A 27,806-nucleotide genomic window follows, 5' to 3' on the forward strand; every position below is an offset into this window, starting at 1 on the left:
CGTCGCTGTTTCTCGCGACACAATCAATGCAGGTATCGTATTGTATGTATCGTGATCGTGTCTGCTGTGCCTCCTCTCACGACCGACGCCAGGAACGCCAACTGGATGCGCCTCAAGAAATGAATTTGATCCTGTCTGTTGTGCATGTATGTATGTCGGCTTGATGTCGGCTTGTCGGCACCGCGAGGGATTCAACGGTCATCTACGGAGCAATCTAAGAATAAAGTAAGACTGGAGTCTGATTGATTGAATGGTTGAAATTGATATGGGGCATTTCTGTAACGGCTCGGTGGAACCAACATTGAACCATGTCCCTCCCAGCAGAACTCCCTGCTCCCCTAGCGCTGGGCCCGTATTACCTAAGGTAAGTCACATCGCTAAAAGTTTGGAGGGTCTCGGTGTGTGTGGTGTGTGATCGCAGACTGGCAGAACAGATTCCCATTAGGTAGAGAAGGAAACGGGGACTGCAAGCGCTGCATTGCGATCCAGCAACTCCAGACGTCGGACTCCGTGATGCCACTCATGACTTCTGAGTGGTTGCCTCCCGTGACTCTGCTGTAGCTTCCAGAAGAGCTGTCACATTGGTGGGCGCCCATGTTCAGACGGTTTACGCATGAACGTTTGCGCCCACGGCATGAATGACGAACGGCGCTCTTGTCCAGACAAGAAACACAACCCGGCTCTGCATGCTCCAGTCGGTCGTCGGTCGTGATTGATCCAACGACGTTGGGCCCAACCTCCGTTTGCTGCTGGCACAGCTGCCTCTTTTGGGCAACGGAATCGTCGCGTGTGATCTTTATGTGCCGCTCAGGATTCTGCGCACATACAATAGGTACTGCTACTAAGCCACCCAACGTGGAGGTTGCCTGCCAACCTACCTACCGGCCGTGGTTCACACCACATCTGGCCGTTGCTTGGTGGTTTGCTAGACACGAGGCACTTCGATGCCAGGAACCCTTCTGGTTCGGTCTGGCCATCGGGCCATAGCCACCACCGCAAAAGGGTATTTCTCGGGCAATGGTTGATGCGATCAGAAGAAATACGATCCCGTTAGGAAGGGGATGGTTCTGGACGGGATTGGTGGAGGCTTGGCTGCTTGGCTGGCCGGAGGATGTTGAGGTGCGAGGGTGCAGGTGGTCCTGAGCTGAGTGGTCCCCTGGGGACGATCACCCACTTTGGGCTGTGTAAGCGAGTTCCATCTTGATTGAGGGGTCGTTGGTCCCCTGTCGCCCATATGCAAGCACTCTTTCTTTCTCTCGCGCCCTCACGCTGCGCATTTGCGCCTGCATCTGCTGAAAAGAGAAAGATGGCTTACTCTTCCATGCATTTGGTACGTCATTTGGCTCAGTCTCGTCAACGTTGCTTTCTTTGTTCACCACGCGCAGACAACTCATCTACTCACTTGCGCATCGAGATTGCAGGTTCCCTTGGGTATCGGCACCGAATCATACTTATTATTGACAGCCAAGTGCAAATAGCAAGTTTTAGCCACCAGCCATTTGCAGGCGCCCAGACAAGAGGGCACTATATTACGATGCGGTCAGAAATGAAATAAGGAATGGGGTCGTCCGGTTGCCATGCCATGAGAGGTGCTCGTCGCGCCCATATTACGCCGAGGCGGGTAGCTAGAAACATGCCATTTGCCCATACTTTGCACAAATTGCATTATTGTTTGGGTAGTCGCTTTTTCCCACGCCACACTGCCCATAAGGGGTGCAACCGTTCGCAAGCAGCGAGTAAATATCCGTGCTCTCGCTCGCGTGGTGGGTGAATCACTGGTTCGGCTCGGGAGGACGGAACGAACACACGGGGCATGGTAGCAACGGGTTTGGGGCCTGCGAGCTTTCTCAAACTCTTTTGCCCAGTGGCAGTTTGAAGTTGATATCATCGTCGCGGAAGATCATGTCTGTTCCCGTGGTTTGCAAAGGATATATGACACCATCTCCGTCATAATAGGTAGCCAGGGGGCCGGAGCCGCGCGCGAGAGCCGTTGCTGCTGATTTTAGTCGACGACGCGAAGCCGACGACGTTGCGTGTGTCGTGTCGTCTGTCTGTTCGCTCCCCTGGTTATGCTCACCTCAGCATCCAAACATAGGATTAGCACACCAAACATAGAAGATGGTATAATTGTGCTCGTAATTGCGTGTACGAAGCAAAGCAAGCAGGCAATCGTGTTTCCCAGTAGGGCTAGCAACAACCAAATTGCGTGTGGGTCGCTTTTCATCTGCGCAACCATAGATTTGAAGAAATCTCGAGGTTTATCCTCAGTTCTAGTCAATTAGAGCAAGCGCCTTGCAAGGTGATCGGAGGAGCCAGAGGATGTTGTCCCTCTCCCCTGGCATTTTGGATCCCCGTCGCATGAACCAAGACTACCAGCAAGCCCCCCCCACTAACAGCCCACACCCACTGCACTGAATGGGCCGCGGGCTGGCTGGCAACTGGACAGGCCAGTTGGGCCCTTTTGACTTCTGACAGCTAGGGAAGCTAAGGGGGGCATGGGAGCATGGGGAGGGGGGGGGGGACCAGCCAGTACCAGCCAACCGCCGCTAGCTAGCGTTGGCCTGCAGGAGCTCCAGGGGATCTCCCGGGCCCCTCCGCAATGGCCATTTGCAGTGCAGCGCAGTGTGCAGTTTGATCGTGCTGCTGGCCGCCGCTCGCCTGGCTTATAGAAAAGAGCCCAGCAAGCCCACTCCGAGCGTGGGACCTGGTCCGAAAGAGAAGTTGGGCTCCTTTCCCTCCCTTCCTGGCTCTTCTTCAGCTTCGTATAATAAATCGGCTGCTCTTGCTACCATCTTGCCTTGCGTCCCGCATCGCATCTTGCATCTCTCCGTCGGTGTTGCACACGTATCGAGTATTGGAGTTCCGGTCCTGCCTAATCCGCACCACCCTCCCCGAGCTGCCTCCTCCGACTCACTGACCCAATCTTCCACTCTCTTTAACCACCAACCCCAAACTGACCTACCTACCTTCCTTACTCTGACCACCACGCCCGTCGGCGACCTCATCTTTCTTCGGGAACAGATCCCACCTGACCAGGCCTTCTTTGTGAAAAGCCGGTAGTTGATATTTCGACCCATCGCCCTCGTGCATTCACTTCTTCGACGGCCTAGCGCTGCAAACTAAACTTGACCATCTTATTTCAATCCGCCTTGGGATCGAACTTGCTGCATCACTCGACGCAATCGCCTGGACTGCTGCGACTTGGAACCGACAGAAAAAGAGCACGACAATTTTCTTGAGTAACCCAGTCTCAAGACCGATCATCTTGTCCTCGTCACCGACAAGACCAACCTTTTCTCTGGCCCGTCAGTGCTTGTCACTGCCAATTCCGCCGGACGCGAAACACGAACATCCCCGACTGATTGATTGGACGACCATGCAAAGCGTTGTGGCACTTTGCTGAAATTCGTCCTACTCACGCTTCATCCGTCTCGTCCACGTTCAGCTTCAATTATTTTCGTCAATCGGGTGCTTCCTGACCGGACTCTTTTTTCGAGATACCCCCTTTCAAACAATTCTCACCTCTTCTTCTTTTCTCTTCATCGCTGGGCGGTTTCATCATCTGGATTAACCTTTCCACCTCTCTTATTACAGTCGTCTGACTGCGCCTCCGAGCCACCATTTACTACACCAACCAAAACCTCTCCTAACCCGTCTGACCGGCGCACAATTCCTGCCCCAGGAATCGCCGATTTATATTCGATTCTACCCTTCCGACCAGATCTCTTTTTACCTTCTGGTCATTTGGCACCATGTATCCCAGTGTAGCACTCTTCGCGGCGGCCCTCTTCTGGGGCAATGTCTTGGCCCAGGGTGACATGAACGCCTGTGCGGTACGTTTTATTTTCGATTGTCTCGGTTTCCCTGTTTAGCAAACCTGCCCGCCTTTGATTGGTCAGTCACCGCAGCGGCTAACACTTGCGCTACAGAAAGGATGTGTGGTCAACATCTTTGCCGATCCCTCCCGCCTCGGATGCAAGCCCGAAGATAAGAACTGCGCTTGCCATTCCGGCGATAACCTCAAGTTTGGCGTTCGAGACTGCATCACCCAAGCATGCAGTTTGACTGGCGATGCTCTTAACGAGCAGATCTCCATGTCTGACACGTACACCAACGAAATCTGTCAGCCATTCACCGGTGGTAAGTTACATCCTTATGATACCCATACCAACTTGTTCCGGACGGGTTTTGCTGACCACCCAATTGTAGCTGCCGCAGCTCCCCTGCTACGACTGCTCCCCCGGCTGATCCGGCCGCAGCCGCACCACCTGCGACCACCGCTCCTCCTGCTGCTGCTCCGGCTGCAACCACGGCTGCAACCACGGCTGACCCGGCCAAGACGACTGCCGCCGGATCGCCCGAGGTCAAAGACCCTCCCGCTTCCAACGAGCCAGCGACAGCTACTCAAGCCGGCGCAACCTCGGCTGCGACTTCCCAGGCAACCACCGGAGCATCTGCGGCATCCGCCGACAGCCCGAGTGGTACCGTCGATGCCAGCTCGGTAAGTTTACCCGAGTCCATTTGTGCTTCGTTACAGTGCACTAACTAATTGATTGTCTCAGGCTGCCTCATCCCATGCTGCCGGTGTTGCCGCTCCCACTGCGTCTTCCACGAGCAGTAAATCTGCAGACAAGGAAGAGAAGGAATCCTCCGAGGAGGGCCTGTCTGTTGCCGCCAAGGCCGGCATTGGTGCCGGTGCTGGTGTTGTCGTCGTCATGGCTGCTATCACCCTTTGCTGCATCATGATGCGACGCAGACGAGATGCCCGCAACGCCGCCAAAGGTCCCACCCGTCCCACTCGCAGCCCTCTGCCTTGCAACATCTCCAAGCCGGTCGCGGGCGGAAGACACTACGCGGAAGATGTGGAGTCGCCCGCTGACTTGAACTTCCCGTTCCCCGCCGCCGCCGCAGTCAATGAGAAGTCGTCGCCCAAGTCGGCCTCGCACGAAGACCACTACAGCGTCCACGGCAACCGATACGAAGACATGCTGCCTCGCACTCAACCTAGAACGATGATCTAGCGAAGGTTGCAAATTTGTCTTCCCTTGAAACTTAGCGGCACATAAAATTCCCACTACTGGCGGCGGCTCGACTCCCAAATATCTAATGGCAAAGGACATAACATGGTAGTAGCTAAACGTACTTGAACGGGGAATCTGGCGAGCACGACTCGTGTTGCTCCCCGCCCCCGACTGTGAGCAGTCGGGGAGATCTGAGAGGCTCGTTTTTCGATGGTTTTAGTTGGTGGCTGTTTTATTTGGTGGGCGATGTCACAGCTTACGATATAACCCCATGCATGCGCGCCGCGAGAGAGAGAGATTATCAGCTCTCCCCTGGTCTGTCATCGCTCATATAGTGGAGAGAAAATAATAAACCAAAGTCCAGTCAACATTGCATTCTTTTATTGTGACGTAAGGCTCTACTACCAGGTAGACCAATTCGCGATCTGATAGAAATGTGTACTCTGTTCATGTTGTAGTCCTGACTGGCAATGTTTTATCACCCGGGTCGGAACTCACTCGGATTGAAACTGCGAGGGTTCCCTCTTCCCTGTAAACCAATTCGTTGCTTGACTCTAAAAGTCTTCCATTGCCATCTTGTGATGTTGTTGATCTACTTGGACGTCATATGGGCTTGCTTTCACAAATCAACGGAGGAATTACTCATCTATGGTGAGCTACTGGATGATACGCGAAGGGAGTATCACGCCCTGTCAGTATGTAGCTGGTGTCACGATACATATAGTCGCCGAGTGAAACTGGGTCGGGTTTTCAGGTTTGCATGACAACACTATCTCTCGCTAGCTAGTGACTGAGACAGTCAATTATCATGCCGTTGCCGATGCGTGATGCGAGGGATATGTAGATATCCGATTTATCCCTCATCCTGAAAGCTCCTCTCTATTCCTACTCCTTGCTGGGGGCTGTCTCGGTCGCGCACAACTGGATGTTGACGAAAAGGAGGAGCCGATCTTGTCTCGTGAGCTTCCCCTCGAGTTGAAAAGGAAATCCATCATGCCCTGGGCATTTTCCATCCCCTTCCCACTCGATCCTTTATTTTCCCTGATGTTCCCCTGACACGCGCCCAAGAAGGACAACAGGTTAGTTGTTGTGGCGACGTGGGACTGGAGCGCATCACCCCATGACTAGGTAACTAGACGAAGGACTTCGTCGTCTCCTTGTCGCCGCTGTTCGGGCCCGGGGCCGCCTTGCCACCAATGTCTGGAACGGCGACGGCCAGTTGCTGCTGCTGCTCCTTCTTGTCCTTGTCCTCGTCCTTGTTCCTGTAGGCATCGTTCAGGGCGCGGGCTTCCTGGACCTGGGCGGCGGTATCGCTGTCCGGAGCCGTCTTGCTGCCACCAACGGCGGGAGCGGGAGCGGAGCGGCAAAGGGAACGGCAACAGCCAGCTGCTGCTGCTGCTTCTTGCTCATGTCCTGGTCGAGCCTGTCCTTCAGGTCGCGGAGGGCCTGGGTCTGGGTGGCGAGCATATCTTCGGTCTCGGCTTTGATGGCCTGGAAAGAGGATGGCGACAAATACGTCTTGCCGTCAGCAGTGTGTCGTTTCGCGGGCGGAGTAGCGCCGCCCGATGTGGCATCTACTGCAGAGCCAGCCGCGTCGGAATTGCCGACGGTGTTGTTGCAGTCGCTGCTGGTCATGCGGCGAGGGCGTGAGGGAAGAAGAGGCGGATGGGGGTTGGAGCTGGTGGTGGTGGTGGTGGTAATGGTGGTGTGTACCTCGGCGGACTGGATGGGGGTGGCATCCTCGGTGGTCGTGGTCGTGGTGTTCTCCTTATTGGCGGCGGGGGTGGTAGTCTCCTTGTTGGCGGAGGCGCTGTCGGAAGACATCTCGACGGTTGTTTTGGTCAGTGGGTTGCTTTGGGGGGTTGCAGGTTGTGGAATGATGTAGGAAGCTGTTGGGATGGCGTAGTTACGAGTAGACAGAGAGATCTTTGACCCCTGAAGTTGTCTCGTACGGAAAGGAGAGCGAGAAGATCGTTTTCGTGATGGGAAGACATATGGCTACTTATACCACGTTGCAGCCTGTGAGTCTTGATAAAGTCGCGTGTTTGATAGACCATGTAGAAATGACCACTGTAGCTTCTAGCGTCATATACACACACTTTCCTTTTCTTACAAACCAACACAGATAGATGCATCTATGACAAATCAAACGGATAACACACATCGCGAACCAGGAGGTGGACGCGAGCGGAGGTGAAAGATTGCACGAGCTACCCCCTATTTGATGTCCACACCAAGCAGCATGGCAAGTAGCAAACAAGTATCCCAACCTAATGTGCCAACGGTTTCGTATTTGCGTCCTGGGCCTTTCTGTGATACTAGCATCTAAGTAAAGGAGAGATACCATGCGCTGTTTTCCGGCAACTAATGACAATTATCAGTTGAGCATGTATACATACAGACGCGGTTTGCCTACAGCTTGCAGCAGCAGGCCGGGACCTGTGATATGATGGAGGGGTCATGAAGCCAGCCTAAAGTACGTCTTCATAAATTCAGTTTGAAAACCAATACTCTCTTTGCGATTGTCAAAATGTTTGAAGGATAGGTTATTGCTCTCGTTTAGCTCACACCATAGTGACCACAGCGTCTCGTCTCGGTGATATGCATCTAACACATTGGCTCGTCCTAAACAGCGTCCAAATAAAGCCCTCAGCAACTCGTGGGGCATCCCTATCGCATTGCATAATTCCCAGCCGATATAATCTAGCTTGCAGTACGGGCGTTCTTGGTGTCGGCGTGTATCAGCACCAATGTGCATATGCGCGATATCCCTGTATCTCCTTGACCTTCAACAGGCGAGGAGAAAATACAAGAGGCGAGAGATCTGCTGTAGTATATATACTGTATTCGTGACAGAGCAAGTGACTAGCTAATTGAACAAAGGTGAGCTGTAGATCGGTACTGTACATCAAAACATTTCAAGACATAAAGTGCATTTTCCCAAATCCCCAAACGTAATTGCACAAATCCCCAAACCAAAACCAAAAGAAAAAACAGTGAACAAGCCTTAGATGCCATGACCTCATATCTGTTCATCTTCATCGTCATCGTCACCATCATCGCCATCATCATGAAGGAGCCCACTCGTACGGGAGAGTCCCTGTCGTTTCCTTCCTCTTCTTTCCTGCCCCTACCTACCGATTTCCTTCTATTTGTTGTGCAAACGTCGCTCCATCTCCTTGCGCAGATACTTCTCTCCTTCCTGCTTGATAATCGGCACCGCCGTCGACACCAGAAGCCCACCAGCCTTCTTGGCCCACGGCGGGATGGTGCGCTCCTTCTTCGCGGCCTCGCCGCCCCGACCGCTGCCGCCAGCGGGGGCCGCCGTAACTCTTCCCTCGGGGCCGCCGCGGGTCCGCCACCTCTTCGTACGGGGCGCGCGGATCGCGAGGGTCACGGGGGTGGCGTGACCCTCCACCACGGCGATCGTGGAAGTCGTAATACGGGTCCTGGGGATACGCCGCGGACCGTGCCCGGTGCTTGTCTTCAGGGCCGCCACGGGGGCATGGCGTGTAGAGCCGCTGCGCGTAGGCGCAGGCTCGCCACGACCACTGTAGGGTGGGTCGTCGTCGTACATGGCCTTGGGAGGCAGACTGGCTCCCCGCCGGTGACCTGGTGGACCGCGCGAAGACGAGGATCGGGGCGGCGGCGGCTCGTCATAGCGCCCACCACCGCGCTCTGGCGATGGTGCCCTGTAGAATGCCGGCGGCGGGAGCGACGGCGCGACGAGTGAGGCTCGCCGCGTGGAGGTGGGGTGCCCCACCGCCGTAGCGATCTCCTCGATCCCTGTCCCTATTGTAGTCTGGGGGCAAGCTCTGGCGCGCGGAGCGATCTTTGTTGCGGCGACTCTTGGGTGCGTCCGACGTGTATCCTCGGTCGCCGATATCATCGTGGTATGTGGGTGGCGGCCTGTCGCGCGGTCTCCGGGGTGGTTCTTCGTGCCTGCGTCCCGACCGCGCGGATGCGGCGGCAGCGGCAGCGGCTCCTCCTGCAGCCCCAGCCCCCGCACCCAATGCAGCATCGTATGGGTCTGGGCCGCCTCTGCTGCGGCTTGCGCTACCCACAGGTGGGGGCGGCAGGTGGCTATCTCTTCCTCCTGGTCCTCCTGCACCACCCAGCCCATAGGGGTCGTTGTCATCACCGTCGTCATAGATGGCTCGATCGCCGCGCGACGACTTGAGGTTACGATGCGTCCTGCCTTCCTCTGCCTCGAAGCCGTCCCGCCTGGCACGGAAGTCTCGAAATTGCGGACCGTCCTTCTCTTCTAGGTCCGAGACGCGGGTTCTGGGCTTGGGGCGTCGAGCACTGCTGTTGCTGTTCAATTTCCTGTCGGGCTCGTCGGGGACGTACTCGACACGGCCGTCGCGGTGTCGGACCTTGCGGCCGGGGTCTGCTGGTGGTGGTGCACCTCCGCCACCGCGGGGCTTGCTGCTGTGGTGATAGCGGGGATCGTCATCGTCGCTGCTTTCGTCGAGCTCGGGCTCTTGCAGGCGGACCTGAGAGTGCGAGCGGTGCCGGCGACGGGGGGCGCCGCCGCGGTCTCGCTCGGCGGGGTCGACGAGGATGGAGCCCCTGCGCGGTCGTCGTGCGCTGGCGCCGGGCTCCGGGTAATACGGATCGGCGGCAGTGACGGGCGGGGGGCCGCCGTAGTCGTAGCCGCGGTCTCGCGGGGGTGGGCGGTCGTAATAAGACGCCATGTCGTTTCTTTCTTTCTCTGCTAGTGAAGAGTTGAGACTTGTTGTTCTTCCTTTGCTTCTTCTGTGCGAGTCAAGGGGTAGAAGAAAGAAACAATTAATATCAAGGGTAGGGATTGACGGCTTTGGTTGTAGGGGGCCCGATCAGATCATATTTGGATTCCACAAGTCGGCAGTTGGTATGTGGGATTGCCTCATTGCAGCCCGATGGGAAGGGGAAAAGGAAAGAAGGTCGGAAGTGGTGTGGGAGCTGACCGCCTGATGGGCATGATCGGCTGTCCAGCTGACGTCATTTTGCGGCAGCTGGGCCGGGGCCCAGATTCGAGTCTTGTCAAGTCTTGTCGAGTCTTGTCGAGTCTTCTTTCGCGTCTCAGGTCTCAAACAACGCCCAGAACAATCCATGGTTCGCTGTTGGTTTCTCATCGTCGGAGGCAATTGCTCGCTGGGCATCAGTTTCATCAATGCCAATGCCGGTACGTGTTTTGACCATCGCGAATGGTTCTTTCTTTCCCAGGTTCTGTTCTCTGATCCCCGGCTCCCACGAACCAAAACCTTGCAACTCAATCTCGATTTTCCTTCTCCGCATCCTCCCGGCCGCATCCTGGCATCGGCTGCTAATCGCCTACAAGCTCAGTGCATTGACCCACGACCCCAGAGCTTAACCTCAGGATTAGGGAGGGGGCCCTTCTGAGGGGGCTGGCACTCACTCACTGGCTCACTGGGGCTGGGGCTGGGTTAGGTTAGTGGATGCGACAGAATGCCCGAACCAGCAACTATTGGCAATTGGGACATGCCAGCGCATTCAACCCCCCAATCCTATGAGAAGCCCTGCAACTGCATGTCATCGTCGTCATTGCAATTTTTGCCAGGCAGTCCACGACAGCACAGTTTTGCCATCCCGCGGGCGAAGGGCCAGTGAGCTTCCCTCCGCTCGTGCAGCGGCTGCAAGTCAGCAATACGGCTAATTTCCCTTGGGCGCTTAGCAGCCACGGTAACCACGGACTGTTGGGTAGAGACGCCTTATTAGCCATCTCGCACACAACATTGTCCCAAATCCCGCATAGCCACGATCTGTTTGAGAACGCACGCACGGGTTGCTTTATGTCATTCAGCAGTTATAGCCAGCTGAGTTCTATTTCAGCCGGGTGGTTGGATTGGGTCTAGAAGAGCGGCCGGTCCCGGGCTGTCGGGTCCTACCGAGAGCCGCGTGATCCGAGCCGTCATGGTGCAGTCATGTGGTATATGTTGGTACACCTGAGAGCCCCGATATCGTGAAGAGGTTGAAACCGACCTGTGTATTGACATAACTTGTCACACAGCATGCTCGTATTCTGGATACCACTCCGACAACGGCTTGCCCCAGGACGTAATAATGATGGCAGAACTGAGCAGCCGGTCAAATCAATTCAAGCCAAGCCGTTAATGAACCAGTCAGGTTGCCTATGTTGAAGCATATTGCATCGGTTCTTATAACCGCATGGATCATCTCGAGAAAAGCTCTTTCGTGATACAAGACCGTCTGCGTCTGGGCAAGATTATATTACGTTTCCCTACTTCTGGGTTTCGGGGAGGACGGTAGATCACTAATCGACTTGACGACTCTGGCAGTATTCCCTTCATTTTGCCCGGATCTGAAAGTGAGGAATGCCTTGTTGGGCATCATAATATTCAGGCATCGATGGGCGTTCTCCCCTGTTGCACACCGCGAGTCGATATCCGAAACAGGGCAGACTTAATATCTCGAGATGCCCGCACCGAAAACAGACAGCTCATTTCAACTTCTGTCAACCGTTGCCCTATGAAGAACCAAATAGCACATGCAGATCGATACAAGCAGACAAGTAAAAACCACTTGATGCCTCTACATAGTCCACAATACCAAGAGTCAAACACAAATCACATTGAATAATAGCTATCAAGGAATGGAACTCAGTTTGTTCTTCGTCATTTTTTTAATTGCAGATACAGATTATTACAAAATAAGCCAGTACCGCAAAATATCGGAAGTGCATACCCCTATCGTTATGTACACTATGTCTGCATCCCTCCATGGTACCCAACAGGACAAAACTAGCTCGCTAGTATACGAAGAGCAAAGAACACAACGTTGATGTTAAAGGAGATTACGAATTTAAGAAGATTGACACATGTTAGGGTCGAGAAACAAAATGTCCAATCATTCAGGGCAGAAGTCGTGGTACAGCGAGAGGGGACGAGAAAAGGGGGTAAAGGGAAGATTGCTGACTTGTCTTTCGGGGTACAGCAATGGTCTACACAATACATATCTCTACCAAAAGGCCATATGGTTATAGAATTTCTCAGCGATGAAGCCCTATGCTTACCGTTCAATAAGTCAGTAAAGGATAAGCAGTTCTATTCAGGGGTACCTTTAGTCCACAGCTAGGGCAGCTCCCTTTGGGGCCTGGCTGGCCATCCCGTACTTGGGAAGGGAGAAGGAACACGATGAGGCAATCCAGGTATCCTACGAATAGTAAATTAAATTATCTCGTAACTGAATATATGTAAAATTCAGGCTGGTGTTCCAAACATCCCAGAGCCATCCTAGCCCAACTCATGGGCTCGCGGCGTTTGACCCATTTCGTAGACGATGTTTCTGTTCGGTTGCTGTTGTTGTTGTTGCTGCTGTCCTCCGCCATCTCCCGTCTTTGGCTGATCTCCTGCTACCCCCGTCGTTTCGTTCTGTCCTCTGCTTCGTCTCCGGCGAGACAAGATGAGGTAAACAGCACCTCCAAGCAAGAGCAACCCAGCCACCGCTGCCCCGACTCCTATTCCCACTTCTGCTCCCGTACTCAGGCCCGACGGAGCAGGGGCTTCGGTCGTGCCCGTCGTCGGCCCCGTCCCCGTGGTGGCCGATTGTGACGGCGTGGTTGTTGCCGCCCCCGGGAGATCGCTCGCCTGCCAGTTCATCTGGATCATCGGGGCCACCAGCACGTGGAAGGTCGCCCCCGACGCCGTCCGGGACGCCGCCGTCGTCCCCGGCGATATGGTGCCGCCGCAGCTGACGACGGGGTAAGACGCCTTCGTCATGATGCGCATGCACGTCTGCGCCGAACGCGGGCCGCCGGCCCGGGAGCAGGCGTACGAGGAAGGGCAGCACCCGACCGCCGTCTCGCCCGCCGTGGGCGGGAACTGGAACGCGAAGCCCTCGACGTCGCCGCCCGTCTTGGTGCAGGCGCGCACGTGGCCGTCCGGGCACGAGAGGCCGGGCGAGTACAGGCCCCAGCCGTTGAGGGCCTCGATCGCCGGCATGTCGACGCCTTTCGTGACCGGCGGCCAGCAGGCGGTTTGGTCGAATACCGTGAAGCTGTCGGACGAGAGATGGCACGTCTGGCCCGCCCAGGCGTGGCACAATGTCTGGTCGCAGGAGCCGGCCATGGGCGTGACGCATGTCGGGTCGGGCGTGAAGAAGGTGGTGAGGGGCCCGAGGACCGTACGCGTGGCGGTCGTGGCCATTGCTTTTAAGAAGCTGGAGGAACCAGACTTCTTCTGGGTTTGGGGGTTGGCTGCTAAAGAGAAAAGTTCACACCCGTAATCCTTTCGACGAGAGAACGTCTAAAAACATAATAAGGCCGCACAGGAAGAGGGCTGGCGTCGTACAGGGACACCGACCACTTTATGCAGTGCCACCGCCAACGAGAAAGAACCATTGAGCGAGCCGCCCCCAACGAAACTAGTAATCTCACTGGGAAGCTGACACGAGCCGGGGCGGTAGATCGGGGCAATCACGGCGGTGTGATAGGTTCAAGGTCAGCATGTCTGATTTGCTGTGTCTCCCTTTTCCTTTCTTTTTCTTTTTCCTTCCTTTTCCTTTTTTCTTTCCACCTCAAGGACGCGAGTTGCGACCTGGTCAGTCCAGCTGCAAAGTAAGCTGCAATACCTGATCGGCACAGCACTACTCCTGTCGTGGATGTATCTTCATTCGAAGTAATAGAATAAAATTCACAACAACTAGAACGTCTGGTATCGCTACTCGACGTCCGCCCATGGTTAATATATACTGCTTACATCACGTGAAACTTACACAAGACACTGCTCCACGGCAGCACTATTATGATCTAATAACAGGAATAGATCATCCGTGTCTTGAAGATTCGAGGGTAACATCACAACCGTCTTGAGTGAACAGATCATAACTGAATTGAACTAGGAGGGTATATATAACATTCCAACAACGCCATGGAGAGAAAGGCACCGTAATCAAAGCGCACCATCACGAGTCCCCGGCAAGTTCCCGAACATTAGTGTGTATATGTATCGTAGCAAGAAGCTTCTCGAAAGCGTCTCGTCTTTCCAAAATCCGCTTATAGACAGACAAGCCCGCGCCCTTCTTTCATCTTGTTTGTGTTTTTTTAATTTTATATTATTACTTTTCATATACTCATCCCTATTCCCATTTCCTGTTTGGACTTTTCTTTAACAAGAATCGACCGGGCAGGCTATTTGGGAACCCTTAAGCTTGCCACCCACCCCAGCCAACGTCAGGATAGCCTGGATCACACCACCGAGACCCTCGCCGGCCACCAGGCCACCAGCGATGGCGAAGCAGTAGCGGTCCCAGGTGACGGGGTTCTTCTTGTTCCAGACGTGGGAAATGACGGCGCCCATCAGCATGGCCGTCGAGTACTGCGTCGCGGGCAGCACAAAGGCGACGCCAATGGACATCCAGTTGGGGAGCCAGTCGCGGTACTTCTCGCGGGCCCCGACGAGGTAGTAGCGTTTGACCGCCACCTGGATCACGCAGATGACGCCGAGGACGATGGCGAAAATGCCCGAGCTGAGGGGGATGCGGAACTGGGGCGCCGTGACGGCCTCGGCAACGGCTTTCCAGGCGGTGACGGACGGGGCGGGGAACTCGCAGTGGCCCTTGTACTTCTCGTTAGAGAGATCCAGGATGCAAGGGTACGCCTTGGCGAACAAGACAAAGATGCCGGGTGCGAGGAACATGGCAATGATGCAGCCGCAGCACTGCGCATAGAACTGCAGCTTGGGAGGGTGCGCAGCAGGAATCCGGTTCGGAAATCGCCGGTCAAGGCGGTAGACATGTCGGCACCGGAAGAAGCAATGATACCGGCAAGAAGATTGGCGGTTTGCGCCGAGGTTACATCGTGACCCTTGGTAACGCCACCGAAGACCAGCTGGGAAGCCTTAGAGGAAGCGGTCAGAGGTGTAACGTCAGTGACGGCACCACCGTGGATAGACATGAAGGCGAAGATGAGAGCCAGGATCGAAGCCAGAACAGCGAGGCCGCCGTTGATGTGAAATTGAACCTCGAAGATGATGACGGAGATGATGATGACCACAAGAGCGCCAAGAGACCAAGCCCAAGCCGGCACCTGTTGGTCCTTGGTTGCGAAGTCTTCGACCAGATTGCCGTTATCGTTCACTGACTTGTTGGATTGCTTCTCAAGCCAAGGACTGGCCTTGCCGCGCTTGGTCAAGGATGCGTTGATGGTACCAGCTGTATCGACCCAGGCGTACTTCAAACCGAACCAGAGGATCTTCCAGTGGAACACGAACTCGGCCATGGAATAGCAAAGCAGAACCATGACACCAGGCCACAGGAGCCAGTATCGAGGACTGGGAGTAACATCAGGATCCTGGATATTCGACATGGTGAAATAGGACATGGACCTGTGCCACTTCTCGTGAAGCTCCCCATCCTCGGGGCTGGTGAGTGGGACACCAACGGCTTCGCCAGTGTAGACAAGCAAAGGTCCAATGATGCCCCAGGCCGCGAAGCTACCAAGGAAGTACGAGATGCCGACATTGAGACCGACCAGGAGACCGGAACCTAGGGGGTTAGTTAAGGGCCGTGACCCGAAGAAGATGCATTTGTAAGGGCATACCGATGAAAGCGGGAGTCCATTCGATCCACCAACCCCAGTTCTCAATAACAATGGCGTAGTTGTTGTAGTTGCCCCAGATGAAGAACCAGGTGAAGATATGCCAATCCCAGAGGATGCCCAGGGCATAATCAGAAACAACGCGGAGAGTGATTGCTCCAGTGAAGGCATATCCCAGTGCCTTGACCTTGGCCAGAGCTTCGGCAGCGCCCGATCCGACGGCATGCATGGAGCGAATCGTCAGGGCGGTAGCGGTTGCTATGGCAAGGGTTAGATTGCGACTGCTCATCCATCAGGATTGGATCATCCGCAGGACTTACGGGTGGGGAACATGAGCTTCAGCTCGCGCGCAACGTTGATCACGAAGAACTTGCGCAGCGGGACGGCGAAGAAGAGACCGAAGAATGAGCCGACTAGGGTGAGGGTGAGAATGCGACCAAAGTCTTCCTGGGGGTTTTAAGCAGGTTCATATTGTACATGGCAGGCAAAGCGGCGACGAAAATGCCACTTAGACCACCAGCACCAACGGCGGCAGCTTGGATGATACTGTTCTCCTGCGGGCCGAAGGAGCCGCCCAAGATTGGGGTGTTTTCGGGCACGGCCTTGGAGATGGACTTGATAATTGCGAAACCGAAGATGGAACCAAACATGCCGGCGGGGAAGGTGAACCCCGTCTTGAGACCTGTGCGGGCGCGGGGCGGTTAGAATGACGACACGACAGCTTGGGGAAGAGAACGCGCAGATTGAGTTGATGTATTCTTACCAAGATAGACATTGGCGGCGTTAATCAATGAGCCAAACACGATACCGGTGATAACAGCACGGATGGTGAATGGGTACGGTTCCTCTTTACGCCCTTCAAAACCGGTAGGGGCTTGTATAAATCGAACACCTCGACCTCATGCTCGGCCTCGCTGACCCTCATGACAGCCTCCTTCTCGTTGGTGTCGTTGGACAACCTGGGATGCGAGAGCACCTCTTTCTCGTTGGTGGTGTGGTGGGCGCCATCGCTGTCGTCCGAAACGGGTGGCTTGGGTGCCAGCGACTCCCTGTAGGTGTCGGCATCGCGCTCCGTGACGGCCGTGTCGGCCAGGGGCACGGTGTGGTCGTGAATCACCGGCGTAGTCATTGCGAATCGCAAAGTACCAAGCGCGCCGGAGGGTGCTCGGGGAGAAGTCGCAATTCAATGCGACGACGGGTGTACTGCTACTCAAGGCCGTTCGAGGAACCCAGCAACGGCAGCAACGGCAGCATTAAAAAAGGAAGCAGAAGGCTGGAGATTCGCGAGCCACCCAGCTTCGGCGTGGAGTCCTCACTGGTTTTATATATACAGATGCAAGCCGAGAGATCGCGTGGCAATCTCTCGTTCTGGGCCATAGTGCTGGTACAATATTGGTCCAATCTCTTCTCCAATCCCAAAACGGGGATGGATAAAGCAATCAATGCTGGCTGCCAAGGGTCGAGGAGGGACGATTAGAGGGTGAAGATCCCTGCTCACTCGTATCCTGGACTAGAGGCCACTTGAGGTAACCCCCATCATCCATGGCCGTTCAAGGCGAGGGCCACCTTAGGGACCCCCCTTCATCCTTCCGGCGTCCAACCCGCATGGTGGCCCCAATCTGAAAGGATCCAGCTGGAACTTGGCCCGATGGGGCAGGTGTGTGATTCGCCCGTCAGTTGTAGGTAGCGATTGGGTGTCTTGGCCCGTCTGCTCGCATGCGGCGGCGATTGGGGCGTCGAGGACGGAGGACTCTTTGGAATATTCGGTGCAGGCGAATCGAGACATACGCGATAGAGGGCGGCCAGGCAAATCGATCGTCTGGTTACATCGGAGCATGCTGATTGTTGCTTGTCTGGGCCTGTGTCGCACCACATAGGATAATTGAGCAGAAGGGTGTGCGTGCTACCTGGCGCATGTGGGATGCAGGGGACTGGACTCACTAGGCTCACTAGGAATCTCGGCAAGTGGGTGATTTTGGCCGTGCACAGTGCTGGAGACTGGAGTGTTCAGCTGCTGGCTCTTTTTTTTCAACCGTGCTTCAGCCTTTTTCGATGGGCGCGGGGAATACACAGCACACAGGCGCAGGAGACGCAGAGGAGATGCAGCAAGCAAAAGCAGGAAACAGGACGCCGTGTCTGCCGTACCACGCGAGCGTAACTGGTTTTTGCTGCAATTTATTAATAGGACGAGGCCTATTGGCTGTATTCAACTTTTTTCGCGCCGGGAGTTTTGTTTGCTGCAGCCCCTCACTGCAATACTGGACTCAGCTGAACGCCACCACAGGCCACCGGTCAGCAAGCCCTCGAGACATCCGTTGTCGCTGCGAATGGGCAGTGTACGTGGCTGCACCACTATGAATAGGTGTGTCCGTATGCATCTTGTAACATGAATAGGTGTCATGTTATGGAATATGGCCTTCAATGCGAGCTCGACCAGGGACATTGAAGCATCCTGCCAACAAGCAAATTGCAGTTGGACTTGAGATGGCGCCTGCGGTGCGGGATAGGTCAGTTGGCTTGATTGAGGGCATCCACTGAGATGGAGCCCGGCCGGACCTCCTAGACAGAGTGCTGGTGCGAGTGGGCGAAGTGGGCATGTTGGCATGGGAAAGCGGGACAAACCGTAGCTAACATAGTGCAGAAGCAGTCAGCAAGCAACTGCAACAGCGGCACCTTCCTCGCTCGCTCGCTGGCACTGCAAGTGCCTGAGTGCAATACGACCCTTGCCTTCAAATCACCATGTGCTAGCCTGCTACCTCCTACTTACTACATGTACATATGCGCTCCATTGCTGCCCCCTTGGAAAACGAAACGAGCTTCTGCAGTTGGCCGTTTCAAAGAACGCCTCAATCGATCCTCCAGATGGCCAGGCCTGCATCCCTTCTCTGCTTCTGTGATAGATGATTGGAAAATGCGAATATGATTCTGGTTTGTATCAGATATCGCAAAACCGCCGTCTCTAGCCCTAGATTTCTTCATGGCGCCATTTAGAGGGCGTGAACGGACGACTTACTCCACTGGTCCACCAACGTCCTGGAAAACTGCCAAAACCAGGGCGCGCCGCTTTCTGCACCAGGCTGGCAATGCTGGCAGGGAGGGACATGAAGCTATGGCCGATTTCGAACCAACCATGTCCATGTTGGGACCAGGCCTCGGTCAATGCTTGTCAATTAATCAATCAAGCTTGATTTCTTGCCTTCCGTTATCACTCACACCACCGGATCGTAGCAGGCCGAGGACGGAGTTCTGGACGGGCTGCGACTCAGTTATCTACATAGGTACCCATGCAACCACGTCGTCTCTTGGGTTCAGTCTGCCCTGCCAGTAAGCCGGACCAGATGCCTCTTTTCGAATGGCAGGCCATTTTCTTTCTTTGCTACCTGCTCTTATCGGCAAGCGCGGAGTCGTTACTGGGCGTGAGATTACGGCCGTCGTAGCCGCCCAGAAACCTTGGCTCGGCTCTAATAACTGAGAGTGCCTTGGCGTCTATGGCTTCGAAATGGGGGCATGCAGGCGTGTTCTTCTACTTCTTGCCTCGCCCTTACATCGGGGTCGCCTCAAGCTGCTTTTAGCCGAGCGGTACTCCGTATTGGCCCCCCTCCTTATCCCGGAATATCCCAACCAGGTCGCCACATCTGAGATAAGTTGGCAGCGATAGCTGATTAGATGGCGCACTCCTCTTTCCCTCGGCACCAAGCCTTGTTGCTTCGCTGGGTATCTGTCACCTATCCTCATCGGGAAGCCAGTTATCCCAGGTCTCACGACCGTACCGTCGGTTTGGTACGGATTGCCCCAACAGACACACCACCATGAGCCGAAACGGAAGGTGTCTTTTGTTTTTGACGTATCATTGTTTCATCCTGCAAAACTTGACATGTTTGCGCGATCGACCGATGAACACGGGATATTGCTTGGAGGTCGCAAATCGCCGGGAATTGTTCCAGGTGCATATCGGGTCTGCCTGTCAGCCTGTCAGCATGTCAGATGTTTATCTTTCATCTCTGTGGCACTGTGGCACGGCCACGGGGATAAGCCAAAACTGGACACCCGCTTCCTTCCTCCTCATCCAGTATCTCCTAATATTGTGGCCAATTGGTGATTGCGATGGAAGATCTCATTATCTTTATCACGCGAGGACATCATATGGTGGTGATTGAACCTCGGCTCGCGTGGGCAATAGGGACGTTGACGGTTTATCTGGAGTGCCGCCATCAAAAGCACTTTTGGTGTCGGCTCTTCATTAGTGCACCTAACGCAACCTAGGGTAGCAGCTACCGGGTAATATTTGCCCGTCCAATTACTATCTGCACTACCTGCAACTACATACAAGCACTACACAACATGGCGCATCACGCCATGTGTCAATTGATCGCGTTGCAACTTGTCGAAGCTATCATCGCAAGCTCCCGCTTGCCGTTGCCATGAAATAATGCAACGCCCAACTATTTTAGCAGACCGAACTACGCCGAGAGCTTCTTTTCTACTCCGTACTTGCAGAAAGTACTCGTAGGACCAATGAAGGGTCCTCCAAGAAAGCCAAGCCGAAACACCATCGATGGAGCCAACCATGATTTTGAGATCCCGCCTCCATCTTCCGCGCTTCCGTCAGCCCACTCAATTCGGGCCACCTATGTAAGGCAGGAGGATCATTGGCTATGCAGCTTTGTTCGCATATGTACGCAATCGATGCTGAAGACAACCATGTCAGCAATTGTCAGACGGATGGATACCACCACTTTTTTGTCCACCCCTATCGATTCAGCTTCCTTGAAGGCTACAGTACTGCTGACGGCCCCCAAGTCGAGCCAAGTCAAGCCGAGAGCCTGGAACGGCCAAATGAGCATATCCCAAATAAGGAAGCCATGTGAACGTGATGATTGTGATTGACCAAGGAGCCCCGCCTTGCTGACCTGACCAGATAATGACAACAGCAATAGACGCCGGGGCGGGCTTTGTCTACATCCATCTCGTCTATTGACGGGCCCCAATCAAGATGCCCATAATATATAGCTTTCGCGCCGAGCACCGAGCGCCCACCTGGTGCCTCAAACGACCAACGACTGGATGTCGGCTCAAGCCATCCGGGAGCCGGCCGAGAGATGATCGTCACTCTCAGCTTCTCGCCCTAGCCCCCCGACCGATGTAACGAGCAAAACAGCGCCGTGCAGCCGTGGGCCAGGGCACCAGGCAGGCTTGGCCACATTTAGAAGGCGGGCGGATTCGGTGCTGGACACCCATCCGATCAGCCGCAACGGGTGGTTGCCATGGTCGAATGAAGTCGTCAAGAACGTCGATCGTAGTCGGGTACTCATGTAGACCCAGACTCTCTTGCATCGACGTCGTGGTGAAGCCTGTTGCCGCGAAGGTTGATCGGTATTGGACGAAGCCACTGGACGAATTCACGAAACAGGCACGAAACGGGCTGAGAGCATTCAAAGCGATCGCATCATGAGCGTTTTGTCGTAGCGTTACTTCCTGGGCGTCACAGACACCTTCAAATTAAGGTTGTCGGTTGCGCGATAGCCCGCCAGGCTCAATAGCGCCACGTGCGATGGCGATCGAGGTCTCTGTTATGAAGTCTCTTCGTGATTGACCGGCTGCCAGCTGACAAGGTAGTGGATGCGACCTGGAGAATCCCCACTCGTAACGATGGACGGGATTCTCTCGAGAAAACACATTCTCATCAACCTTGAAGGCGTGATAAGTGTCAGCAAGAACCCAATAAGCCAAGCTGTGACGGGTGACCTACGTGACTTGAGAAGTTCCCATTGTTGCGGGGGCTTGGGGATGCGCCGCGGATGCGCTGTCATGATAAACGAGGTTTGCATCAAACGGCTGATGATGGCATTGATGCACTGCATACGATAAGCTGACATTGATGTAGCTCGTCTCGCCAAGTTCGATGGTAGGGTGGGTGAGGTGCGTTCTTCGCCGAACCTATCCACTGAGTAGGTCTCCTCGCCTATGCTCGCCCGTCCGCCTGAGGCTGGGCGTAACGCATGCGGACTGGACGGTGGACTCGATACGAAGGGCTGCACATAGGCTCCCAGCTTTGGAGAACTCATTCTCACAGACCATGGAACGTGTCAATCAGCTATGCCTGACTTTGAGGGTGCCCTCATGCCCTCATTGCAGCACAGAAGCTCTTGAGCTCCTGCGTGGCGTGCAGCCCGGGACCTCTCCAATCCATCCATACGAGACTCTACACTGCAGATCCTGGGACATCTCCTGAACAGGAACATCGCGCTACAGGTCGAGTCGCTGTCAGATCACATTCTACTTGATGTTTTGGTTTGCAACGTGTGTTAATGCCTTGCTTAACTACATCAAAAGGACCCGAAAAACAATGCTCTTCACCAATGCTTGGCCACCATCACCCCCAAACCGGCGTCCCCATCGTCTCTGCGATGCACGAAACTTCCATCACTTCGTCAGCCACCTTGCAACGAAATCCTACTCCTGCTTGAACTGCTGGAAGAAAGCCCAACTCTCGTCAGCCGCGAACGTCTTGCTCTCCCCTTATCCATCGGCTGCGGCGTGTGTGGCCCGTCGAACGCGACAAACGTGGTCGGGTACTTGCACCCCTCAAAGACGGTCTTGATGTGCGTCCCGGAGCCCTTCGCCGGCTCCGGTACCGTCTTCTTGGTGCACCCGTTATTGGTGACGTACTGGTCGCGCATCTGCCGCCCCAGCGCAATGGGCAGCACCTGGTCGCTCACGCCGTGCTGGTTATACCACGCGATCGGGTCCTTCCCGCCCGTGCACCCGGACATGGGCCCGCCCGAGAGCACGGCGACGGCCTTGAAATCCTTGGCGCGCGCGCACGCGATCGCATACGACATGGACGCGCCGTACGAGAAGCCCGTCGAGTACCGATGCTCCGTATCGACGCAGAGGTCCGCCTCGACCGTCTTGATCATGGCGTCCGTAAACGTCAAGTCCTCGCCGCCCTGGTTCCCCCACCCCTGGTTCAGCCCGTTGGGCGCGACGTAGATGGCCGTGTTGTCCGTGTCGAGCGCGGGCAGGCCGTACCACGGCAGGTACCCGCCCGTGCCGGCGACGACCTGCGAGGCCTGGCCGCCGAGCGCGTGGAAGGTGAAGATGAGCTTGTAGGGGTGCGTGTTGTTGTACGATGGGGGCAGCTTGATGTAGTACTGCCGCTGCTTGCTGTTCACGGTCAGGCTGTACGGCGACGTGCCCGTCAGGGTGGGTTCTTTGCCGCAGCCGGCCGAGGCGGCGGCGGAGGCGGTTTGGGCGAGGAGGGGAGGCGGACGCTGCCGCGAGGGCGAGTAGGCTCTTGAAGAGGGCCATGTCTCAAGACGTCGTTGATGAGACGGATCTGTCTGTTTCGCAAGCCGAGGGAGGAAGATACCACAAAGTCCGGTTGCGGTGCGATGGGGTTGGATTACAATCAACCGACTCCCATCGTCGTTAAGCCATCACATATATATTCACCCAGCAGCACTCATCTATATGAGGACGTCTCCGGCAGACTGCTGCGGCAAAGTTCCATCCGACAGGGGGTAATTTGCCGATTGGCTAGGACGGCGTCCCGCTGGCCAGATTTGGCAAAAGGAACCAAACTTGGGACAACCCGGGTGATGAGGCGGCAACCGCACTCGCACCAGGTGAAGGACTTAGCAATCTGCACCCCGCATGGACATGGAAATGGCTAAGACGGCTTAATGAGTAATATGCAGCGCCATGGGGATTTGGTAGCATCCCGCTGCATCGGTCCTAAGTAGAGTGCGATGCGAAGTGGTACGGCATGCTGCATCGGCTCTGATGGAAAGCTGCTGCAATCAACAGCCTACTACTCATGATGAGCTGTTATCCTCTGCTGTATTGGGAGGCTTCGCCAGGAGCAGTCGCGCAGTGATTAGAGCGAATGATATATACATTGCGGATAAATGGTGAACTATGTACACGAAACCATGTCTGCTGCTCTACTGGCAACAGCCACAGGAGATGGAATTTGTGTCACGACCCGCACAGGTACTCTAGAAACCCTGCCCTTGGTGATACCAGCGCCGGCCCAAGTCTCGTGGGTGACCCTTCGCATTATTGGCAGCCGCCGTTTGCGTCGGGGTGGCGATCACGTTGTGCCCGGGAGCAGAAGTTTTGCGGACGAGTTCATCGACCGTGATGGGCGTCCCCGATGCCGTCGGGACCGGATGGCTGAGCGATGCAGTAACCGCATCGCTGATCAAAGTTGGCCCCGGGATCGGGTAGTTCTGCAGCCCCGTGCTGATATTAAGCTGGACGCCGGGGTCGCTCGCCCGGTACAGACTCTCCCCGGGAGTGCCGGCGGGGACCTCAGTTCCCCCGGCGCCCTGGATCTCAAGGTTAAAGCATTGCGGGTAGTTCTGGGCGCCGTCCGAGTAGGACGCGTTGTGCAGCGCGATGATCTCGGTGCGCAGGACGTAGAAGCCGGGCTTGATCCGCGGCGGGATCTCCACGACCCACGAGTTGTTGTTGGCGATGAGCTGGTCGCTGGCCCAGTACCCGAATGACGGCGCACCATTACTGCCATCCTTCTGTTTCGTCGCCGGCGTCACCAGGCCGGCCTGGCTGATCTTGAAGAACTGTAGCTGCGTCTTGTCGACGGTCTCGCAGCCCGACGCGCCGCAGTCGGCCAGGTAGTCCAGGACAGGCCCCCGGTGGTTCTGCGGCCAGCCGTTCCACTGCACGTGGATCTGGCCGCCGGCCTTGACGGGGGCGTGGCCGTGGCCGTTGGCGCCGCCGCGGTGGCAGATGATGTCGGGGCTCTGATAGCTCGTCTGGTTGACGTAACCCTGGTCCTCGGCCGTCGTCGACCAGGCCGTCAGGAGGGGCGGGTTCTGGTACCCGGGGAGCGGGCGGAAACCCTGGTAGGAACGACCATCGATGTTGATGTTGGAGACGAAACTGTGTGCAGAAACCAAGGTTGCGCCTGCACTGGCCAGAGCTACGAGAAGCCGGAGGGGAGTGAAAGAGGGCATTGCGACGTTCTGAAATAGCCGATGCAGCTCAAGAAGTAGAACTGAACAAAACGAGAGAGAACTACACTAGGTAGATGATGTAGAGTTCTCTGAAGCCATAAACGAAGAAAGGACGTACACGAGCGAAGTATATAGAAGCCAACAACCCGGTTGGAACCATAGGCAGATGAAGGATCGGCTACGAAAGCAACAGAACCAACTAACCAACCTACCCTCTTGTGCGACGATGGACGAACGACATAATTAAGCCACCTGTACGAAGGCGTCTCATGAACCTTGGAATGGGGCCTGCTGAGGACAAGAGGCCATTTTGCCTAATAGCCTCATCTATATGAAAGCGGGCGGGCTGATCGTTCGTCAGGCCGCTAGTCAGCGCTGATCCTGTATTGCTTGCGGAAATGGGGCCTCGAGGTTGAACATCGAATCGCTGCAGCTGCATCAGCATATTGCGGCCCCCGGGCCTTCGCAGACGGTGAACTCCATGATCTTCATGGCTCAAGCACGCTTTCGGTGAATTGGCCGACTTGCTTTTCGGTATGTACCTTGGCGCGAGACTGACGGAGACAGGGACGGCGAGGATCTACAGGAGTGTCTGGCCGTCGGATCTCGTCGTCTCGCAGCCTGCGGTCAAAGTCGGCCGAGTCTCTTCGGCTTGGCAGCATAGTCCACATTTCAAGGATTTCTCCATGGTGAAAACCGGGACTGGACGATGGGTCTTCTCTTGGTGATCATGAGGCAGCGCACCTCACATCGTCGCGGCAAGCTGGATACCTGACGACGGAACTCGTACTGATCCCCAACCCAATATTTCGTCAGATGCAAGGTGCACCAAGGTATTGGCGGACTGACCTCGCCCAAGGCATTGCGCAAAGGTGTAGTAGGTATGGTTCTGGTAAAACCAAGGTCAATTTATTCGAGATGCCGTCCCATGCTAGTTGGTTATTGAAGTGCCGGTTTTACAACTGGCTTTTGCAGGGGGATCCTGACAGTTGCAGTCCCCTCTTGGTGGTTCGCAGGTCCCTCCTCCGCAACCTCTTTCTGGGGAGATCTTCGTCGGTGACTGATTGACTCGAAGCACTTACCTAAAGATGTGCTTCCCAGGGCTAATCAAGGGCCTTGGTCTTACATAAGTGTTTGGACCCCCAAGTGGGCATAATCCATCCGCTACTGTGGCTGCCGGCGAGTGCGGCACATCTTCAGTGGCACTCAGTAGCATCTTGTGGCTTAAAACCGCCCAAACCTCAGCTGGCAGGTTCTAGCGCCCGTCCACTGTCATGGCCTGTTCTTCTAGCGCCCCTAGGCCCCTAGGGGCTCAAGGCTCCAAAGCCCGCGCCCGAAAAAAACGCGCCTCACCCCGAGCGTTTGCGCGGGAGCGAAGGAAAAAAATAGGGCGGGCGGGAAGACAACGCCCCCTTCTGGCCAATGACAGCGGTTTGACGTCAATTGTTGACATTTTGGCAGTCGCATGGAGCTGTCCCCCAGCTAGACGCGTCCTGGGCCAGAGGCCGCTAAGGAAGGCGAAGCTCCAGTTCGCTCCAGCGTGCAGTTGCTGCTTCCTGTACCTACGTCAAAAGGCAACTCTGTTTGCACTTGCACTTTGCGATTGAACTTCTTGAGGGGACCAGACAAAAAAAATCCCAGTCGTGCGCGTCTGCCTATTTTCATTCGGTATCTCGACTTTCCATGCCCATTGCATCCCACCAGTCTCAACCATAGAGAGACAACTATTTCCAAAATCATCTTTCAATTAAATTTAGCTCTCATAGCACCTACCGTCGGTCTCTCTTCCAATCTGAGACCTGGTTCTCCTTCAACTTATACCTACAAGACAGGGTTGGACAATTGGATGCACGCGGCAGCGCAATCAGCAGCATCCGAATCCATTTGAATCCCGCAAAACCCAACCCAAATCCCGGAAAGCAAACCAACAAACAGGCACACAGTCAGCCATGTCTTCTTCCGGCTGGTCCTGGGATCCGGCCCGCCCCCTAGGCGATAGAGACGTCAACGTCCTGTGGCCGAGCTTGATGCCGGAGGCCCAGAACTCAGCCAACGGCAACGCCCCCAACGGCACAAACGGCATCAATGGCCATCATCATTCCTTCTCCGCACCCGTGCGTCTTTGATCCCATCCATCCAGCCCTTGCTCACCCCCGAATGTCTCACTGACACGCGCACCCAAAAACAGCCACCGCCCCAGTCCCATCTCGATAACGGCATTGAAAACGAATATGCCGGGGCCGCCCAATCTCCCAATGGCGCCAAGCCGGCAGCCAGCCCCCAGAGTCCCGCCTCCGACTCCAAACCTACCAAGACTTCCGCCCCTAGAAAGCGCAAGTCCGACGCCGTCGTCATCGAGGAACCCAGTCCCGAAGGCCTTCCCGAAATTCCCGACGACGACCCGCGCCTCGAGGAGATCGACCAATCATGCAACCAGATCCGGAGCAAGATTCGCCGCTTCATCGAATCGGGCGTCATGAAGGTCGGCGAATTCCAGAATGCCATCGATGTCTCGGCTGCTTCCTATCGTCGCTTCATGAACCAGACGGGCGTCCACCAGGGAGAGGGGTCCGATGCGTACTTGAACGCGTGCCGCTTCTTCAAGAAGCGCGAGCTGCAGGGCTTGAAGGCTGTCCCGCCCAAGAAGAAGGCGCGATCCTCGATAGGAGGCAAAGATGCCGGCAAGACGGACAAGCAAAAGGCCGCCGAGGCCATCGACACGGGCGACATCAAGCTCGACGGCGAGGACGAAGGCGACGTGCCTGTCTACGAAACCTGCGATGAGTTGCGCAAGAAGATTCGTGCATTCTTGAAGAAGGACGGAGTCACACAGGCCGCTCTCTGCCGTGCCATCAGCGCATGTCTCCCTGACGACCAAGTCGTGCAGGCCCGCCAGCTGAACACCTTCATGGGTAAGAGCGGCCCAAGTGTGGGAAACCACAGCCCCATCTTCTACGGCGGCTACATCTTCTTTGAGAAGCTGCGCATCAAGGAGGACAAGCCCAAGAGCAAATTCCGCCTTGAGATGGAGGATATCTTCGGTCCCGGACGAGGTGGCCGTAAGAAGTCGCTCAGCCACCGAGAGGATGGCAAGCCTGGTTTCGAGACCAAGTCGGACCTGAACGGTCCCATGTTTATGCAAGACAACGAGCGCCTGAGCGAGGACAAGCATGGGCAGCTGTTCTTGATTACAGTAGGACGGTAAAATGTAGGTAGTTTTTCTTCCCTACCGGCGGCGTAATTGGG

General features: G+C 55.5%; 8 protein-coding genes across 8 annotated transcripts; 2 read left to right on the forward strand and 6 right to left on the reverse strand.

The window, feature by feature from the left end:
- Positions 1-3,752: 3,752 nt before the first annotated feature.
- On the forward strand, positions 3,753-5,021 carry PG997_006954 (uncharacterized protein; the record flags this gene model as incomplete). The annotated part of the gene is made up of 4 exons (XM_066811269.1): positions 3,753-3,833; positions 3,930-4,140; positions 4,260-4,501; positions 4,563-5,021. The coding sequence occupies 4 exons, from the start codon at positions 3,753-3,755 to the stop codon at positions 5,019-5,021; spliced, it is 993 nt and encodes a 330-aa protein (XP_066670192.1).
- Positions 5,022-6,153: 1,132 nt separating this feature from the next.
- PG997_006955 (uncharacterized protein) lies at positions 6,154-6,845 on the reverse strand (the record flags this gene model as incomplete). The annotated part of the gene is made up of 2 exons (XM_066811270.1): positions 6,154-6,318; positions 6,396-6,845. 2 exons carry the CDS (start codon positions 6,843-6,845, stop codon positions 6,154-6,156), a joined length of 615 nt encoding a protein of 204 aa, XP_066670193.1.
- A 1,324-nt stretch (positions 6,846-8,169) lies between these two features.
- PG997_006956 (uncharacterized protein) lies at positions 8,170-8,598 on the reverse strand (the record flags this gene model as incomplete). Its single annotated transcript, XM_066811271.1, has 1 exon — positions 8,170-8,598. The coding sequence occupies one exon, from the start codon at positions 8,596-8,598 to the stop codon at positions 8,170-8,172; it is 429 nt and encodes a 142-aa protein (XP_066670194.1).
- Positions 8,599-8,677: 79 nt separating this feature from the next.
- PG997_006957 (uncharacterized protein) lies at positions 8,678-9,718 on the reverse strand (the record flags this gene model as incomplete). The annotated part of the gene is made up of 1 exon (XM_066811272.1): positions 8,678-9,718. One exon carries the CDS (start codon positions 9,716-9,718, stop codon positions 8,678-8,680), a length of 1,041 nt encoding a protein of 346 aa, XP_066670195.1.
- A 2,559-nt stretch (positions 9,719-12,277) lies between these two features.
- PG997_006958 (uncharacterized protein) lies at positions 12,278-13,189 on the reverse strand (the record flags this gene model as incomplete). Its single annotated transcript, XM_066811273.1, has 1 exon — positions 12,278-13,189. One exon carries the CDS (start codon positions 13,187-13,189, stop codon positions 12,278-12,280), a length of 912 nt encoding a protein of 303 aa, XP_066670196.1.
- A 960-nt stretch (positions 13,190-14,149) lies between these two features.
- PG997_006959 (oligopeptide transporter) lies at positions 14,150-16,708 on the reverse strand (the record flags this gene model as incomplete). The annotated part of the gene is made up of 6 exons (XM_066811274.1): positions 14,150-14,719; positions 14,839-15,527; positions 15,583-15,837; positions 15,900-16,026; positions 16,077-16,261; positions 16,420-16,708. The coding sequence occupies 6 exons, from the start codon at positions 16,706-16,708 to the stop codon at positions 14,150-14,152; spliced, it is 2,115 nt and encodes a 704-aa protein (XP_066670197.1).
- A 5,302-nt stretch (positions 16,709-22,010) lies between these two features.
- On the reverse strand, positions 22,011-23,005 carry PG997_006960 (uncharacterized protein; the record flags this gene model as incomplete). The annotated part of the gene is made up of 2 exons (XM_066811275.1): positions 22,011-22,873; positions 22,996-23,005. 2 exons carry the CDS (start codon positions 23,003-23,005, stop codon positions 22,011-22,013), a joined length of 873 nt encoding a protein of 290 aa, XP_066670198.1.
- A 3,504-nt stretch (positions 23,006-26,509) lies between these two features.
- On the forward strand, positions 26,510-27,765 carry PG997_006961 (uncharacterized protein; the record flags this gene model as incomplete). The annotated part of the gene is made up of 2 exons (XM_066811276.1): positions 26,510-26,674; positions 26,749-27,765. 2 exons carry the CDS (start codon positions 26,510-26,512, stop codon positions 27,763-27,765), a joined length of 1,182 nt encoding a protein of 393 aa, XP_066670199.1.
- Between the last annotated feature and the right edge of the window lie 41 nt (positions 27,766-27,806).

The sequence above is a fragment of the Apiospora hydei genome, assembly GCF_038363865.1.
Source record: "Apiospora hydei strain CBS 114990 chromosome Unknown utg000005l_segment0_segment0, whole genome shotgun sequence".
Classification (NCBI taxonomy): Eukaryota; Fungi; Ascomycota; class Sordariomycetes; order Amphisphaeriales; family Apiosporaceae; genus Apiospora; species Apiospora hydei.